The following is a 13,422-nucleotide window of genomic DNA, read 5'->3' as shown; positions in this document are numbered from 1 at the left end:
AGAAACGATGAACTCCAGAATATAGTTAGTCATATTACAAAATAAACAGAAGTATCTACCTTAAACACAGTAAAACAACATATACACATTTAGATATCTCGATTACTAAAAAAATGGAATATTCCACCGTCAACATTCAAAAAGATTATATTGTTTTTTTACTGTTCCCTTAAACTAATGCTGTCCTGTAATATATGTGATCATTCAATTTATAATTTCAGTACAAAGGAAGTCGGTATCCGTATAACACAAAAACTTAAATGTTGCCAACGTGTCTGTAGTTACTTTAGTAAATGTGAAAGATAGCAGATTAGATAGATTTTATGTAAATAAATTAGTTAAAAACGAGTTTCTCAGCCACAAAGATATTCACGCTCATAGCTGTGGCCCTGGTTGATGAATCTTCTGCTGGCGGAGGTGGGAACAAGCGCGCTGAGCCCGGGTTTCCGGCCGGACTTTAGTTGTGGACGGGCGGCGCGGTAAGTCATGGCGCTGGATGCTCGCAGGCGGTTTTTTAAACTCCTCATGCGCCTCGGCGCCATCATCCTTACACGGTTCCCCTTCTGGAATTGCTTCAGCATGTTGATGCTGTTTGCAGAACGAGCTGATCAGCGCAGGTGAGTGTGACCCCGGGGGGCTGCGGTGCAGGAGTTGGGTTTGGCGGAGGGAGGGAGAGGGTAGGTGATGCGACTGGGAAGGTGGAGTAAGGAGAGAATAGTGGAGTGGTAAGATTGGGAGGGATGAGTGGGAGTTGGTGAAGGATGCTGGGGTTTGAGGGGTAGAGAAGGATGGGGGGCTTGGAGGGAGGAGGGTTGGAGAGTGGGGCAGTGTAAAATGGCGGAGGGAAGGAGGAAGGTTGTTGGGAAGGGTGGAGGTAAATGGGGATAGCAGTGGGGAGGAGAGTATGAAAGGAGAGTGGTGAGGAAAAAGGGTGGGAGGACTTGTGGTGGTGGGAGGAGGAATCAAAATACAGAATCTTGAACTGTTATTGAGGCATTTCCATGACAAATTAAGGAATTTCTTCTCTTTCCCTGGTTACTACAAACTATAATCTTTCTATTGCCCTTTTAATATGTATTTAATTATGAGATCACATTGAAATACCTATCTCCCTCCTGCTGACAGCAGTGCAGATTCTCACATTATGATGTCATTTATTTGCCATTTAGTTTTGCATTTTGCAATGATTTTCTTTTACAGTGCCTTGAAAAAGTATTCAGCCCCCCACAACTAATTTCACATTTTACTGTCTCATTTTCTAAATTTAAAATATGTTGAAGTAGAATTTTTGAGCTAATCTACAAAACATTGCATTGTGTCAAATCAAAAGAAAAATTCCAAAACTTGTCAAAAATTTCATAGATTAAAAACCAAAATTATGAGGCTGTAAAAGTATTCATCCCCTTTGTAATTACTATGTTAACTTTCTTTAGGTGCAGTACAATATATTAACCATACCAACTCACTGAATTTGTTGATGTAGAAAATTAGAAGGTCATCTGAATAAATACCCCCTCTCTCTGTAAGGTCCAACAGTATGGCAGATTTTCATCAGACCAAACCAAAGTCAAAACAATAGAATAGAATATTTTATTTCTTACATCCAAGGGAGTAAAAAACCTTGAAGTTGCATCTCTGTCACAATGTACAAGCAATAAAGAGGGGAAATATGGGAGGATATTGCTTAAAGACTAAAACTGTATACATAATTGTTTTATATACATGTATGTGCAGCCAGAGATGCAATCAAATCAATGCGTATTGATAAATCTGCTGGTCTGATGAAAGAAGCTGCCCCAGAGCATGTTGGTTCTGGTTTTAATGCTGTGGTACCATTTGCCAGATGGTAGCAGCTGAAACAGTTTGTGGTTGGGGTGGCTGGAGTCTCTGATGACCCTTTGGGCCCTTTTTACGCACCTGCTGCTGTAAATGTCCTGAATAGAGGAAAGTTCACATCCACAGATATGTTGGGCTGTCCGCACCACTCTCTGCAGTGTCCTGCGTTTGAGGTTAGTACAGTTCCCTTACCAGGTGATGACACAGCGAGTCAGGATGCTCTCGATGGTGCCTTTGTAGAAAGTCCTGAGGATTTGGGGACTCACGCTGAACTTCTGAGGTGAAAGAGACGCTGTTGTACTTTTTTCACCACACAGCCGGTATGTGCAGACCATGTGAAATCCTTGGAGATGTTTATGCTGAGGAACTTAAAGCTGTTCACCCTGTCAACCCCAGATCCATTGATGTTTATAGGGACTAGCCTGTCTCTGTTTTTCCTGTAATCAATGATCAACTCCTTCACTTTTCAATATTGAGGGAGAGGTTGTTTTCTTGGCACCACTGTGCCTTGACTTCTCCTCTGTAGGCTGTCTCATCATTGTTGGAAATAAGGCCTATCAATGTCTTGTCATCTGCAAATTTGATCAGCAGATTGGAGCTGTGTGTGAAAACACAGTTGTGGTGTCTAGGGAGTAGAGGAGGGGGCTCAGGACACAGCCCTGGGGGGCTCCTGTGTTGGGGGTCAGAGGTGAGGGAGCCTATCCTTACCACCTGCTGACGATCTGACATTTAGTCCAGGATCCAGTTACACAAGGCAGGGTGCAGGCCAATATCTCTGAGTTTCTTGTTGAGCCTGTGGGGAATTATGGTGTTGAATGCTGAGCTATAGTCCAAGAACAGCATTCTAATATAAGGATCCCTCTTCTCCAGGTGAGCATTCAATGTATGTCAGGGAAATGATAATAGAGAAGCACAAATCTGGGGAAGGGTACAGGACCATCTCAAAGGTACTGAACATACCTTGAGCTCAGTGCAGTCTATCTTGAAAAAGTGGAAAAAAATATAAAGCCACAGCCGCATTGTCTAGGTCAGGTCGCCCTTCTAAACTTGGTCAAATGAGACTAAAGTGGAACTTTTTGGCCTCAGCACTATGTATGGCGTAAATCTAATATTGCACATCAGCCAGGTAACGTTATCCCCATTGTAAAGTATGGTGGAGGTAGCTTCTGTTATGGGGATGGAAATCTGGTCACGATTTATGAGAAGATGAGTTTTGCTAAATACAGAGAGATCCTGGATCTGTAAGGGGCTGTACTGTGAAAAAAGAGCACGTGATTCACAAATAAAAGTTCTCAGTTAAATTGATCAAAATCCCTGGTTAAAATACACATCTATGTGAACAAAGGGTTGGGGGTTGAATATATTTACATGGCCCTGTAAACTTTCAGACTGCTAAGACTTGGTGCAGTTTAAAACTTGAACAGAAGGTTTAATACTTATTTTCCTCAGTTGTTGTTGTTCCTATACATGGATGAGTTTATTGCTGCTTCCTACGCTCAGACAGAACTTAAATTTCTGCTGTGTTCCACCAGCATTTTGTGTGTGTTGCTTAAATTTCAGTCATTTTGCAGCCAGTTTTCTCTGATGCCTATTTAACATGACCCATTTCTGACTCTGTTTCCCCTGCTGGATTTTTCAGTCTGCATCTTGGGGGATAGATTAGTGACCAGTATTGATTATGAACCCACAGGCCAGTACAGCTATCTTGACTTGTACTTCACCCTGCTTTCCATAAGGATTCACCCCATTCATTTAGCTCCTCTGTCTGTGTTATGTCTGCTTTGATGAAGAGATTTTCCATGAGTCTGAGATGTCATCATGTCAACTATGATAGATGCTAGAGCCTCGACTGCTTCTCATTTATTGCCTGCACCTCTGCTCTTGGCTGGCCAGAGCAATAAAATGGTTCCTCTGATCCTCACTATTCATCGTCTTCCAGCCTAGCAGCATTTCAAATAACTGCTAACATTGCATTTGCACTTCCTTACTACAGACTCAACCTACAAATTAACCTTCAGGGTATTCTACTTTAGAACTCTCAAGTCCCTTTGCACCTCCAATTTCTGAATTCGCTCCTTGTTTAGAAAATAGTCTATGCCTCCATTCCATACACTTAGCTACACTGTATTCCATTTCTTTGCCTATTCCTCTTAATCTGTCCAATTCCTTCTGCAGACTCCTTTCTTCCTCAACACACGTTACCCCTCCACCTACCTTTGTATCATCTGCAAACTTGGCCACTAAGCCATCGATTTCATCATCCAGATCTTTAACACATAACGTAAAAAGTAGCAGACCCAACACTGACCCCTGTGGAACACCATCGGTCACTGACGGCCAACCAGGAAAGGTACCCTTTATTGCCACTCTTTACCTTCTGCCAGTCAGTCAGTCTTCTGCCCATGCTAGTATTGTTCCTGTAATACCATCAGCTCTTATCTTGGTTAGCAGTCTCATGTGCAGCTGAAAATACAAGTAAACAACATCCACTAACTCTCTGTCTATTCTGTCTGCTGTTTCCTCAAATAATTTAAACAGATCTGTCGGGCCTCCAACTACCCCAAAACCTCATTCTTCATAGTGGACTAACATCTTGCCAATCACTGAAGTCAGGCTAACTGGCTTATAATTACCTGTCTTTTCCCCACTGGACTGATGAGGAACTTCATTTTCAACATTTAGCTCACCCAAAGATGCTGATGCCCATTACTAGCTTTGTCTGAGAAGAGTTAATTGGCTGAGAAGAGCCAAATCGGCAACTAAACCAGTACTTGCATTGGTTTGCTAACTGCGGTAATCTGGTAGGCACCAATTTGTCAAAAATTCTAGAATGTAGGCTGAGGTAGACTCTCTATTAAAGAGAATTTGCAATAAATTTTAAATATTTCCAATCCCAGACTGTCACAGCTGAGGGCGTGAATTCTGGAACAGAATGACAATTTCATTTAATGTGAGCAATCAGACAGCTTTGAACAAAGCCAACTCCCATGCTGCCCATGGCACGAGAGAGATGTAGTTTTAAGCTAGTAGTCAGTATTCCTATTAGTGACTGGGGCCACACAGTGGTTCTATTTATAAACTGCTGCTTCGTAGCTCCAGTGATTTTGTTTCAATCCTGACCTCTACTGTCTATGTGAGACTTGCATGTTCTTCCTGTGGATTTTCCCTGGCTTACTTGACATCCCAAAGATGCATGGATTGGTAATTTAATAAGCCACTGTAAATTTTCTCCTTGTGTTGTGGAAAGGAGATGGTTGGAGAGAGTTGATGGGAATGTGGGAGAAGTTGCAGGGAAAATTAATGGGAAATGGGATTATTCCGTGAACCAGTTCAGATGCAGTGTCTTGAAATGGTTTTCTTCCATGTCGTAAGGAAATTATAGACTTCATATCTTGTGAAATTTAGTCTGTAAATATCATTATGTTAAACTAATTGGTTTCTTTTGAAGGCTGTCAAGAATGTTTTGTAATTGCAGTTTAACTACTGTTCATGATTCCTCTATGACTTCTCTTAGGAAGCCAGATATTCCTGTGCCATACCTCTATTTTGATATGGGTGCTGCAGTTATCTGTGCCAGTTTCATGTCCTTTGGTGTGAAGAGGCGATGGTTTGCTTTGGGAGCTGCCCTTCAATTGGCTATCAGCACATATGCATCATACGTTGGAGAACAAGTGCACTATGGGGACTGGCTTAAGGTAAGGAAACCAGATTGCACCAGAAAATCTCAAAGTCTAATTCAACCGGAGATGCCATGAAGTAATTCCATTTTATATGATTTTCATGCCATTTGTAATCTGTTGTTGACCTGAAATTTCCTGCTGTCATTTCAGTGTAACTCTACTCAAAGGAGGAAAACTGGAAGGGAGCTACTTATGACTATTCAGATTAAGTAAAACTGAATCAATCCTGAGATTGACATCATCCTCAGTTGACATGCTTGGATGGCAATGTTTCTTGGTGCTAGAATTGCTGATATATAATAATAACAGGGTAATTAATAATGCTGCACAAGTTTGAGTCTGGTTGTGATTTATTAGCACCATTATAGACATCACTTTTGCAAAACAAATCAGTTTTAGTCAAGTTGTGGCCTGTGTTCATGTTATTTAATTTGCAGGCACAGGCAGACAAGAATCAGCATGAATTTGAGGAATAGCTTACATTTATGTCATTTTTGTTTTTTCTATGTTCTAATATATATTTATTTCCTTCTCTTCATATGTGAACATCACATCTCATATGAATCTGAGATTATAAAGGGCTGGTAGATAAGTGTGGCCCCAGGGAAATGGCACCCGTCATCCAGGTCATGCTCTCTTCTTGCTGCTGCCATCGGGAAGGAGGTACAGGACCCTTGGGTCCCACACCACTAGGTTCAGGAACAACCATCAGGCTGCTGAACCAGAGTGGATAACTTCACTCATCCCAACAGTTGAACTAATTCCATAACCAATGGACTTACTTTCAAAGACTCAACAACTTATGTTCTCAATATTTATCATTTATTTGTTTATTATTATTTTTGTTTGTATTTGCACTATTTTTCTTCTGCAGACAATTGTTTGAATGTTTTTATGTGCAGTTTTTCATTGATTCTATTATGTTTCTTTGTATTTACTGTGAATGCCTGCAAGAAGACGAATTGCAGGGTTCTATTTGGTGACCTATATGCACTTTAATAATAAATTTACTTTAAACTTTTGGGTATCAATTTCTATGATCAGCTGAAATTAGTCAGCATGGAAGGGTACAATTAGGTACATTCAATGAGGCTTTTATTCTTGCTTGCCACTGATGTTCACTGATTTTGTTTGACCAGATACTGCTGAAGCAGTTAACATTAAATTGTGATTTGAAAATGCCCGAATAATTCTTCAAAACTGAAAGGTTTCTGGGTTTGTATCCTTAGTCTATTCAAACAATATTTTTAGGTTGTCTTTTTGGCATCATTTATCTGCTTGGTTGTGCTGCAGAAAATAAATGTCTTTGTTTAGCACCATTAATCCTCCGAAAAATAAAACTTACGATGGATGAACAGAATTCAGTTGGACTCTTTTGTACTGTTTTGTATCTGTGAGCCGTTGCCAGATGTGCTGGGTGTATCAAAATCCAGTTTGTATTTTCTGGGCAGTGCTTGAATTCCTTTTTAAATATGGTGACATTTTATTACTGGATGGCGATCAGTGTTCAGATATAAAATACGATAGCATACATCATAAATTTGATTTGACTGATGCAGTTATAAAAAAACCATATAGATGAAGTATGTAAATAAGTATTTTGAATTCCACAGGTAAGAATGTATTCCAGGACTATAGCTGTAATTGGAGGATTTCTGATTTTGGCAAGTGGAGCTGGTGAGGTATATCGGCAGAAACCTCGTACAAGGTCACTACAGTCCACCGGGCAAGTGTTTCTTGGCATCCACCTTATTTGTGTGGTGAGTAATTAATATTTTTTTCACTAAAGGTATATTTTTGATAATGTTTTTCTATGCATTTTGTGAATACTTTTTTTTTCCTTTTTTTGGAGTAAAATAAATATTCGGACCTGTCCTAACTTAACTTAATTCAAAGCAATACACACAAAATGCTGGAGGAACTCAGCAGGCCAGGCAGTATCTATGGGGGAAATGAGTAAACAGTTGACGTTTTGGGCCAAGGCCTTTCTTCAGGAGACCTTTGAGTCCTGAAGAAAGGTCTTGGCAAAATGCTGACTGTTTACTCTTTTCCATAGATGCCCCCGGGCCTGCTAGGTTCCTCCGGTATTTTAGGTGTGCTGCTTAGGATTTCCAGCATCAGCAGATTTTCTTGTGTTTGTGATACTAACTTAATTCACTTCAGTCTCTTAATTGCCTCCTCCCCAAAAGCCTTTCAGCAATGTAGAATTGCATTTCAGTTAGATTTTGGTTTGAAGTAGCAGAGATTGCAGAAATGAAATGTTCTTTGGAACATGCAGTAGTTATAATAGATGGCAGGTTAAGTGCTGGTATTCTAATTCTATCGTATTTGATCTTTAGGCTTACTCCCTTCAGCACAGTAAGGAGGATCGCCTGGCCTATCTGAATCACATCATAGGAGGTGAAATTACACTGCAGTTGTTGTTTGTACTTTATGCTGTGCTGGCTTTGTCTTTCCTCTCTGGATACTGTGTTCGGACTGCAGCCCAGATGCTTTCTATTCTTATGCCTATTGTAGTTCTGTTTATTGATGGAAATGTGGGCTATTGGCACCATTCTCGTCGGGTTGAATTTTGGAATCAAATGAAATTGCTTGGGCAGAATGTGGGCATTTTTGGTGCTGCCATCATTTTGGCCACAGATTGCTAATGATTTTTAAAGGTGGAGTTTCTCATTGCATGGCACTAATGAAACCACTGCCTTGTACTGCTATTTATTTGACATTTAAAACAAAATTGTACAGGTTCTTGAATATATTTTCAGTATAGTTGATATTCTTACACAATTCTAAAGATAAACAGCTGTGTGAGCAATAGCTTAGATTCTAGTGAACTTACATACTAACTGAGGGCAACATCCTGAAATTTTGCTCCTGGCAGTCTCACTTTTTAGGACCGTTTTGAGTGCTTTCACACTACGTGTGTGTATCTGGAAAATTGACTCACTGTGTTCATTGATAATCCTCACACTAAATTCCATGCACTGTCATGAATAATAAGTAAGCTCTATAATTTGTACAACATTGTCTTGTGATTTATATAACTTTTGATTCCTAGTAGTATAATACAACACATTTCTATTATTATGATGAGTATATTTCTCCCTTAAAGCTGCAATTTTTTCAATTTATCTGAGCAAACAGATGAACAACACCTATGCAGCTAGTGTATTGGTTGATCTAACTGATAACCTGAAGAACTCCTTAATTCTTGTGAGGTAGTGGATCAGTTACAATCCACATGTGGGACATGTTTTTGAATAATGTTTTAGTTTGGACTCTGATGCCACTGACAAAACTTCTATCCAGTTGTACTTGTTAGCACAATAGTGAATTCATCCATCAGCAGTCTCTAGTTTTAACTATCGGTTTCTGAAGGATTACTCCTAGAATTTCTCATCTACCTCTGTAGCAAGAAGGGTAGGTAAACTGGAAGGTAACTAAGCCAGAATACATGATGAATTAGCACTGTGGTCCAAGTGAGTACTGTTGATCACAGCAGTGTACGTGTTGGTATGAAGCCATAGCATCAATCCATTTGAGTGAAATGGTTGTTTTAAACATGTTGGTTATGTTGATATTTTTCACAAAGTAAGCGATTTATCTAACTTTTCAACAGATGTTTTTTGTTTTTTTTTGGTCTCAATTCTGCATCTCTGCTTAGAGTTAATTTTTTTTGGCGGGCTGTGGTTATTGGTGGTGAATCTCTCTTTTAGTAGCTTGAGGTACAATGAGTGGTTGCATTTGGATGTATGTCAAGTCATAGTTTAAAAATTTTCTTTTTATAATCTAGAGGTTGCTTTTCAGGCTGCATTAATGTAGCTCTCTGTTTTCAAAGAGTGAAACAGAGATAGAGCTTTTAGGAATGCCTTAGAGTACGTTGACTAATTAATAGTTTCAGATTTACTGTGAGTTTTCTTTTTCTTTCCCAATCTTTTCATCTAATCCGACGACTGAACAAAATTTTACTAAAGCATTACAGTCCCTCAAACAATTGTGCTGATTTGGAAAACAGAATTTAAAAAGTAGAATCAGGATGTCAAAAATGTATTGTTTTTGTGAAGAAATGGAGGATCTCTTGTTTCCCATCATTTTATAAAAAATTCAGTAAGTGCATCCTTTCTGATTGAAGCCATAGATTGTGATGAAATTATGGATTATTTATCAAGGTCTCTTTAAAATAGTTAAGTTACATTATTCTAATTTTTTCATTGTGATTTCACTTAAGTGCAAAGGACTTCCATTTCTGTAAGCAAATATCCAGAAATGCATTTCAATTTTAAGCAAGTAGACATTTAATTAAAACAAAAAGAGACCAATGCCTACCGTATTTAAATATTTGGAATTTCTAAATTTTTATGTTGTATTTGTGAATACTTATGCAGGAATAAAAAGAACTTGAATGAGCATAAAAAAACATGATTTCGCCATAGAACATGCTATATATTGAAGTGATTTGGCTTGTCAATTGAAGTGCTTGTGAACTGTAGCACCTGGATAATTTACTTGAAAAAATGGGATCAATATTGTACAAGGTAAAACTGTAGCAGCCTTGTAACTCATGTTCTTGAAAATAACTGTAAATCTAATTATATTTTGGTCAGATTGAAGCCTTTTGTTACATACACCTGTTACGGTGCACTTTCCAGATACCTTATAAAGTAACCGTAGCCTTCAGCCAGGAGCAGATATCATCAGGTGGTTCCCAACCTTCACCGAGTGTTTCGACCCTTAACCACGACGCTCTCCAGTTAGTGGGCCAGCAGTGGTGGCCAAATCACTGCCCATCTGCTCCTGGCTTCCAGCTTCCTTCCTCTCGCCTTCTCCAAATCCAACAAGAGGTTCGTTCTGTCTCTTTCCCCATCCTATGAGCTGCTTGTTTTTTGCTCCTTTCGTCCAGACCCAGAGCTGACAACAACCACCATGCTGATGTGGCTGGGAAACCTCTGCAGCTGACCTCCACAGGGAACAACCATGCCTGCCATCCCTTGTCTTTACACTCCTGCAGTAAGGGCTGGTACTTCAAGGCCTTTCTCTGGTGGGCCTCTTCCCATCCCTCCTCCCACGGCACAGTCAGCTCAACCAGAATTATTTTCCCCTCTTCAGTTGACCACAATACAATGTCTGGGCGTACGGTTGTGTGGACCACATCTGGGAACTGCAGCCTCCTTCCCACATCGACCCTCATCTCCCAGGACCTGGCCATTAGCAGCAGATTGAACTTTGATTGTTTGGTTACAAAAGGCCTAGCTCCCTCTTTGATGAAACATAGAAACATAGAACATAGAAAATAGGTGCAGGAGTAGGCCATTCGGCCCTTCGAGCCTGCACCGCCATTTATTATGATCATGGCTGATCATCCAACTCAGAACCCCGCCCCAGCCTTCCCTCCATACCCCCTGACCCCCGTAGCCACAAGGGCCATATCTAACTCCCTCTTAAATATAGCCAATGAACTGGCCTCAACAGTTTCCTGTGGCAGAGAATTCCACAGATTCACCACTCTCTGTGTGAAGAAGTTTTTCCTAACCTCGGTCCTAAAAGGATTCCCCTCTATCCTCAAACTGTGACCCCTCGTTCTAGACCTCCCCAACATCGGGAACAATCTTCCCGCATCTAGCCTGTCCAATCCCTTTAGGATCTTATACGTTTCAATCAGATCCCCCCTCAATCTTCTAAATTCCAACGAGTACAAGCCCAGTTCATCCAGTCTTTCTTCATATGAAAGACCTGCCATCCCAGGAATCAATCTGGTGAACCTTCTTTGTACTCCCTCTATGGCAAAGATGTCTTTCCTCAGATTAGGGGACCAAAACTGCACACAATACTCCAGGTGTGGTCTCACCAAGGCCTTGTACAACTGCAGTAGTACCTCCCTGCTCCTGTACTCGAATCCTCTCGCTATAAATGTCAGCATACCGTTCGCCTTTTTCATCGCCTGCTGTACCTGCATGCCCACTTTCAATGACTGGTGTATAATGACACCCAGGTCTCGTTGCACCTCCCCTTTTCCTAATCGGCCACCATTCAGATAATAATCTGTTTTCCTATTTTTGCCACCAAAGTGGATAACTTCACATTTATCCACATTAAATTGCATCTGCCATGAGTTTGCCCACTCACCCAACCTATCCAAGTCACCCTGCATCCTCTTAGCATCCTCCTCACTGCTAACACTGCCACCCAGCTTCGTGTCATCCACAAACTTGGAGATGCTGCATTTAATTCCCTCATCCAAGTCATTAATATATATTGTAAACAACTGGGGTCCCAGCACTGAGCCTTGCGGTACCCCACTAGTCACCGCCTGCCATTCTGAAAAGGTCCCGTTTATTCCCACTCTTTGCTTCCTGTCTACTAACCAATTCTCCACCCACACCAATACCTTACCCCCAATACCGTGTGCTTTAAGTTTGCACACTAATCTCCTGTGTGGGACCTTGTCAAAAGCCTTTTGAAAATCCAAATATACCACATCCACTGGTTCTCCCCTATCCACTCTACTAGTTACATCCTCAAAAAATTCTATGAGATTCGTCAGACATGATTTTCCTTTCACAAATCCATGCTGACTTTGTCCGATCATTTCACCGCTTTCCAAATGTGCTGTTATCACATCCTTGATAACTGACTCCAGCAGTTTCCCCACCACCGACGTTAGGCTAACCGGCCTATAATTCCCCGGTTTCTCTGAAGGTGATGGCCTTCCTCAAATCTGTGCCAGCCGTCCTCTTCTTGCATCTCTCTTGCTCTAGTGTGTCAGCAAGAGCCAGAAGCACCTTATCATGGCACCACCTATACTGTCTTTGAGTTAGGGCTGTTTTCCACCCGGACAGTATATGAGCCAGTGTCCCCTTTTGACCACAGACCACAGTTCGGGTCCTCTCTCATCCCCCATATGTACCAATGTAATGGCAAAGGAAAGGTGTCTAGAGTTTCTGTGCTCTGTGCTGAAATTGCTGAAGAATATAAAACAAAAGTTAATGTATCCTTGACAATATTATCATTGTTAGTTTTCTCCATGAATAGTATGTTTAGATTAAGTGGGTGGTGGTAATTTTTGCATCAGTTGGATCCAATCCACTCACTTCTGTTTCTTGTAGGTTGATCAATATTGTCTAAGTGTTTGTTTCAAATTGTGAGTGTATAGATTGGGAGTAAAATTTTCACTATAAATAAAATAAATGACAAAATGGCTTTCATTAAGCCTAAGGAGCTGTTCAAATGAAGTTAACTACAGAATGATTTGAATGCTCTTTTGTTTAAATCACTAAATGTTTGGTAAATTTCCATGGTTAACTTTTATGCACATATTCTGTTTTCAATCTGATGTATATTTTAAAAAAAACTGAATAGGTTACCAGTCAACCCAAGTGTGCCCCAAGCTGTAATTAGTTTGTATTCATTAAAAAGCTTGTTATTTTAACTTATTTATTAAAATTGAGTTACTTTATTCATAGCTTGCATTCACTGGGAAGGACGTCTTGCTTTCTCTTAAGTGAGGAGTGGGTGATGCCTCTGTGTGACTTCTTTAAAATTGGGAATAATGTAACATGCCAATTGCCTAAAGATCTTGTCAGCATGATATCTTGGTCCAAAATGATTGATGAGCAGACTCTGCTGCATAGACTTAACACGTGACAATGCGTAAGTGCCTATAACCATTGGATGTGCACACACATGCATTTTGCCAGCACACATAGATACACATATCCTTATCCACGCCCACTTCCTTACCTCCCAGCATCACTGCTAAAGCCTACTCCATTGCCTCTTTTTCTTTTTCCCCCTCCCAGACCAGCTTGCTTTATGCAGTTAGTAGAATTTGATCCAAGTATAAAGTTTAAAATGCAATGGCAATAATAGCACTAACATAGTTGTAATTCAAACATTTACTTTTACAGTTTCT

At 40.3% G+C, this 13,422-nt stretch overlaps 1 protein-coding gene across 1 annotated transcript; it reads left to right on the top strand.

Annotated features, from left to right (window-relative positions):
* The first annotated feature begins 449 nt into the window (after positions 1–449).
* On the top strand, positions 450–8,171 carry tmem101 (transmembrane protein 101). The gene is made up of 4 exons (XM_063037241.1): positions 450–617; positions 5,351–5,531; positions 7,130–7,276; positions 7,856–8,171. Exons 1-4 carry the CDS (start codon positions 487–489, stop codon positions 8,162–8,164), a joined length of 768 nt encoding a protein of 255 aa, XP_062893311.1. The 5' UTR covers positions 450–486; the 3' UTR covers positions 8,165–8,171.
* The last annotated feature ends 5,251 nt before the right edge of the window (positions 8,172–13,422 follow it).

This window comes from Mobula hypostoma, chromosome X1 (genome assembly GCF_963921235.1).
Source record: "Mobula hypostoma chromosome X1, sMobHyp1.1, whole genome shotgun sequence".
Classification (NCBI taxonomy): Eukaryota; Metazoa; Chordata; class Chondrichthyes; order Myliobatiformes; family Myliobatidae; genus Mobula; species Mobula hypostoma.
Note: the sequence above shows the minus strand (reverse complement) of the source record. Positions and strands in the feature narration are given on the sequence as shown.

Bases quoted from the DNA above. Each gene is read 5' to 3' on its own strand.
- tmem101 (XM_063037241.1), top strand. From the start codon at position 487: ATGGCGCTGGATGCTCGCAGGCGGTTTTTTAAACTCCTCATGCGCCTC. The intron at 618-5,350 runs GTGAGTGTGACC...GACTTCTCTTAG, and splicing joins GAACGAGCTGATCAGCGCAG to GAAGCCAGATATTCCTGTGC. The intron at 7,277-7,855 runs GTGAGTAATTAA...TTTGATCTTTAG, and splicing joins GCATCCACCTTATTTGTGTG to GCTTACTCCCTTCAGCACAG.